This window comes from Geotrypetes seraphini, chromosome 4, assembly GCF_902459505.1.
Source record: "Geotrypetes seraphini chromosome 4, aGeoSer1.1, whole genome shotgun sequence".
In the NCBI taxonomy this organism is placed as follows: domain Eukaryota; kingdom Metazoa; phylum Chordata; class Amphibia; order Gymnophiona; family Dermophiidae; genus Geotrypetes; species Geotrypetes seraphini.
Window position 1 is genome coordinate 293,943,301 of NC_047087.1, and position 6,000 is coordinate 293,949,300.

The 6,000-nt window shown below is 39.1% G+C and overlaps 1 protein-coding gene across 1 annotated transcript in view; it reads left to right on the forward strand.

Moving 5' to 3' along the window:
- TRIM8 (tripartite motif containing 8) overlaps positions 1-4,933 on the forward strand; it is a 180,951-nt gene extending 176,018 nt beyond the window's left edge. The window contains exon 6 of the mRNA XM_033940735.1: positions 833-4,933. Coding sequence (XP_033796626.1) covers positions 833-1,440 — 608 coding nt within the window. The 3' untranslated portion in view covers positions 1,441-4,933. The remainder of the gene's footprint in view (positions 1-832) is intronic.
- The last annotated feature ends 1,067 nt before the right edge of the window (positions 4,934-6,000 follow it).

Consider the following 6,000-nt stretch of genomic DNA (forward strand, 5'->3'; position numbering starts at 1 on the left):
CTTCCTAGCCCCCAGGATATACCCAATCAATCAGGTTTTCAGGACGCCTACAAGAAACATCTACAGTATGAAATATCTACAATATGAAATACTGTTTCATTATATTCAGATAGTTCTCATTTATTTTCATTGTGGTTATCTCAAAAACCTAACTGGCTAGATATCTAGGTAGTTGTAATGAAGACCCATGGTGCAGTAACCCCTTAAGCCTAAATTCTCAAAACTGCGCTGAAAGTAAGACTGCGATAGGTGCCTTACTGCCGCATAACTTAATTGGTGATAAATGGTGCGGTAATTCACCACATTGTTTAAAATCAATTAAAAGAAAAAAAAATGTGTCTACAGACGCCTACTAAAGCTGCCACCAAACTGCATCCATAGCCTCCATCTAAAATAGGCTTGGTTTAGGAGGGAAGTTGTCATAAGCATCCTTCGGCGTCTCTTTGAACGCAATTCTCATGTAAAGGAGGTGATGAAAATGTAGGCCTGTAAACCCCTGACCTACATTTCTGGCGCCTACTTTATACATGGTCGCGATTCTGAAAACAGTGCTGTTGCATGATGGGCATGCGAACGGAACCACTTTTGCAGATGACGGACGCTAATGGTACTGTTTGCAGAATCTGGGCCTTGGTGGTGGTTTCTATTCAAGCTGGAAGAAACTTCTAGGCCAAAAACCCTGTCCAGAGAATATTGGGTATGGATGATATGATGTTGGCATAGTATGAGATAATCGTTGGGTATTTTTTTTTTTTTTGGGGGGGGGGGGGGGGTTTAGACCAAAGGGGTTTTCATCTTAAAATCGTATCTTGATGTTTTTTCTTCTTCCTAGGTCCATTCAGCACTCCAGTACCGTTCCTCCAGAGCATCCCCATGTATCCCTGCAGCGTAAGCAACTCGGGGGCTGAGAAACGCAAGCACTCCACTGCCTTTCCAGAAGGCAGCTTCCTAGAGCCAGCATCTGGAACTGTCAGTAGCCAGTACATAAGCCAGGGGGCTTCAGCTGGCGAGGGTCAGTCTGCACAACCCATGGTGCCTTGTAGCTCCACACAACACGTAGTAGGATTACCTAGTGGCCCACAAGCAGTCCACTCCAGTTCTGTCTTCAACCCATCTCACTACCCTAATAGCACATCATCTCAGCAGTCTGTGCTCTCCCAGTATGGTGGGCGCAAAATTCTTGTCTGCTCAGTGGACAACTGTTATTGTTCCTCTGTGTCCAATCACAGTGGGCACCAACCCTACCCCAGGTCCAGCCACTTTCCGTGGACAGTATCCTCACAAGAGTACTCGCACCCCCTTCCTCCTGCTCCCTCTGTACCTCAGTCGCTTCCAGGACTCGCAGTCAGAGATTGGATTGATGCTTCCCAGCAGCATGGCCGCCAGGATTTTTATAGAGTCTATGGTCAACCATCCACAAAACACTATGTCACCAGTTAACCATGAAACAAAATACAGTCCTGTTAATTATGCATTCAGAGAGAAACCCAGCTCTGCTCTGCTCTTCCTTATCTCCTCTGGCCTGCTTTGCTTCTCAAATCAGAACAAAATGAATTCAGTTCACTTATGGTTTCTGAGGTCAAATCAAGTGTCTTCTATTTTAGATTTTTTTCCTTTTCCCTGCCTTTCTTACAGCAAAGGAGAAAATAAATGCACATTTTACTTCCAGTTACTGTTTTTTCTATGTACTTACATGTGACCATTATGTTCATGTGAAAAAAAAGACAGCCTTTCTTTAATCTTTTTTTAGAGTGGGTCTCTCCTCATCATCCCTTTTGTTCTCACCTTAGTTTGCAATCTCTGGTTTTGTAAGCATCAAATCCCATACATTTTCAAGACTGGGTTTTGAGTTAAAAGGCCACTTATCATTCAGACTGGAATCATGTTTCATTTGCTTTTAGAAATCTGTAAATACATAAAGGCAGGAAACATTGCACCAAAAAAGGGAAAAGACACTTCAGCAAATTGATTAGCAGGGGTGCTACCATGCTTGTTCTTTCCTGGGCTTTGATGATGCAACTTCCTGTAACAGGCACTTTGTTGAAAATGTGATTTCCTGTTTAAGATGTGGAGGTATTTATTTTGAAAGCAATTTTAGAACACAGAAGTGTTCAAATAAATGTGGTAGCCTAATGGCAAAGAATTGGCCAGCTCCTCCCCCTCCTTGTCCTTCCTTTTCTATAGGAGAAGGTGGGTGGGTGGAGGGGGGGGGAATGTACTTGAAAAGAAATCTGACCTACGATAAATAAACTATTTTATATCTTCAGGTGTTGGAAGTTATCTGACCAGACATGCAGGGATCAGGAAAAAAGTGTTTGATGGAAACACTCTCTCTTTGTAAATAAAGAAGAAATACAGGGTATTTGTTTTATAACTGTAATTCTGTAACATTTTAAAATCAGTTAAGAGGTAAACAAGAGTAGTTCACCTCAAAAAAAATTAATAATGTATGGACCAAGTTTAGAAGTAGTAAGATGATTCATGTGTGTATTATACACACACAAACTCTTCAATGGTAAATGGTCTTTTAGCTTAAAATTAGAGTAATTTCTTTAACTTTATTTAAAAATATTTTAGAACATTCCAAATCTGATACATATAAGCAAAAGTGCAATTCAAAATTTCCTTTGCAACTAGTGTTTTTATTTACAGATTGACAATATAATTATTTTTTTCCATTTTTATTGAATTTATTTTTAATCTGGTGTGCCACAACCATAGCAAAAAGAAACAAACTGTATGTATATATGGCATAACTAAGGTCCAGGCACTTTTTTTTTTTTTTTCTGACGAAGCATTAATTAACCTTAACAATGCCATAATGTAACACAACAGCAATAAGATATGGAAATGTATGTTTTGTTGACAACTGTCACACTGACAGCAGTGTGCACCAGGCTGTGTGGAGTAAGGTGGGCTTTATAGCTGGGATTAGGGGGGGGGATCCAAAGCTCTCTAGGCCGCGCATGCACTTGGAAAAGCACCGCTGTCGAAAGTGAGTGGGAAGAACGCTGTCGTTTCTCCCACATATGACAAACACACTTAAGAATTAGGTTGACTCTGAAGGGATGACTTGTTTAAATTGTTCCCCTCTCCACACCCTATATTTACACTCCCACCAGGTAAACTTGAGGTTCAGATTATTCCCCCACCCCCCTTCCTAATGAGTGATATGAGGAGCCAGCACTGATCAAGCTGTTAGGAAAAGGAGAAGTTTCAGCTCTTTCTACACCATGTTTGCTCAGCTGTTTTTGTTTTGCAGAGGAGAAAAAGGATTTCTTATATTGTTTGGGATTTTACAGCACAGGCCTTTCCCCACAGATACTGGTAGACAAATGACGACTGGTTTAAAGAAGTAGTTACTCTTCGTCCTGGTGCATATATGTGGTCCTTGCCAAGTTATTTCCTTCCTAAAGTGGGCTTGCTTTAAATAAATAAATTCCAATTGAACTAAAAAAAAAATAAATAAATTCCTGAGCTGCTAAAGGGTTTTGACTTCAAGTTGGCAAACTCTGCACAGATTGCCAGACTGGAGAGGGAGTAAGGGAGAGAGCACAGGGTAGTGAAGGAAAATGTTATGTTTAGTTTTTACATGCTTCCTTCTAGAAACCAAAATCTGTAATTGCCCATGTGTTATGGAGCAACCTTAAAACTGAGCTGAAACATTAATCCTCATTATTTTCACATATATAGAGTTTCTCCTTGCTGCGGGTAACTGAATTGGGAACATTGTAACTGATACAACTTATTTTTTTGCTTTGTTTTCATCAAGTGTACGGTATATGCTTTGGGCTGTCAGGCTTGGGTATGCCTGGTTTAGATTGTTTAGCTTAATAAAACCTGGGTTTTCATTTAAAAGGCAGGTTAGAGAAAGGGATTGCAAATTATGTTTCAAAATTTATAAAGTGCTTTGGGGATACCCTCTCAGTCAGATGTCTTGACTGGCTGAAAGTTTCAACATGTTTGAGTTTAATAAATCATGTTTCAATGCGGCAGAAAGAATTTCTGTTGTAGACAGGAAGTACTTTTAAAAATAAAATTTGGTCATGAGCTTTAAAATAAGTTCTGTGTCAGTCTTTCACCCTAGTGCATATTGTCTTGTGTTTCTGAGGAGAAAATAGCCCACACCCAAAAGACTGTTTAACTGAATAGTTTCTATTTTATCTCATGGTACACTATCCACCTTTCACTGGTAACTCTCAGTACTTTTATCCATAAAAGTACAAACTGTTAAATCGATGGAAGGTCACTGGCCAGCCCTGCCTCACCCAACCAAATCTTGTTGCAGTTGTTGAAACTGATAGAGCAGATGTGGGCCTGTCAGAATCCCCTTTGACTTAAAACTCCTAATGAAGGAGAGGAGAAGGAAAAGTGAATTTGGCTTGTGGGTGGATGAAGAGCTGAAAATATAGTTGTACCTGAGCAGATTTTTATTTTTTGTCTCTGGTATAGAAAGGTAGCCAGATTAGTCAGGTGTGACAGCTAATCTGGTCTGAATTGTAGTAAGCTTCCAAAGTTATCAGCTGCTCTCTCCCCACCCTAGTGGAGAAAGTTGCTGCAGGGGAGGAGGGGTAGGGAAGAAAATACGTCATCCCTTCATGGTGAAACTTTGTCAAAGGGTCATTGGTATCCAAAGTTATAGAAGCCTTGAATATTCTAAACTTTTGTGCAAAAGGTGTGGGGGAGGGAGGGGGGGAAAATGCTGAGGGAATTACATTGTAAAAAGGTTTAAATAGCTCTCACAGATTTTTTTTTTGTTTGTTTAATTTTTCTTCTCCTTTCTTTACATTTAAAATAGCAGATTATGCAGGATTTATCTTCGTAATCTGGATTTCATGTCACTTTATCAATATTCTTTAAATAAACATGTATACACAACAGTGGAATGTTCCATTTTCTGTTTTTACTTTATGTAAAAAAAAAAAAAAAAAAAGTTTATAGTATTTCTCTGCCTGTATGCATCTCCTACATATATAATAATCATTTGTTCCTGTGCTTTGAATTCTTCAGTAGGCTTTCAAGACCAGAAGGAACTTAATGTGGTCTTGAGGGTTCATTCATGTACTCCACCATCTTTGCTGTTGCTGCAATAAAAAGGTGTCCTCACAACCTAGAAAGCCTCCAGTTTTCTCCGGGATTGATAAGCTACTCAAACTCTGCACAACAAAGATTTGCATGAGGAGGGGGAGAATCTTTTTTTTTCCCCCATTAATTTCTACCACCAAGTAAATATAGAAGTAATAAGGTTTCGTTTTTCTATTATTTTACAAAGGAAACAGAAGTGTTTGTGTGGAGGGATGACTGAATATTTTGTTCACTTACAGAAGAAACCTTTTAATTGCTTCCAGAAAATATATTTTTTTTAAATGGAACAGAAAATGGCCTCCCTTTTTAATTTGCCAACAGAACTAGGTTTGATTGGGGTTTTTTTTTTGGGGGGGGTTACGTGAAATCAGAGACAGTGAAACCCATTTTTGGTTGGAAGGGCCAAACAAGCCAGTTTCCAACCTCACTCCCAAGCTTTCTCTTTATGAATGAAATACTACTTCAGATGTACTGTGTTTTATTTATTAATCAATTATTACTGTCCATGTGACTCAGTGCTGAAAATTCAGAATGCCTTTGGCTATGGGACCCTGTTACACTGATGATTTGATTCAGCAGTTTAGGATCAGAAGCTTAGCTATGAACACAAATTATGATCCTTACTTATTAGAGATATGTTTTTTAGTTGGAATGGCATTGACAGAGTTGTCTGTTCCTGGGGCAGATATATTGACATTTCTCCACAAAAGTATTAATTTCACAGTTAGCTGACTCTTGTATTCCCATAGTTTTTATCACATTGTGCAAGACTCCCCGTAATCCGAATCACAGAACATCATGCCCAAAACTCTTAACTATGAAATGGAAATGTGGTGTATATCATTTTCAAAAGAAACCATGCATCTCATAAACACTAGTAATAAGTTCATGGACAGGCTGACTTAATCATGTCTT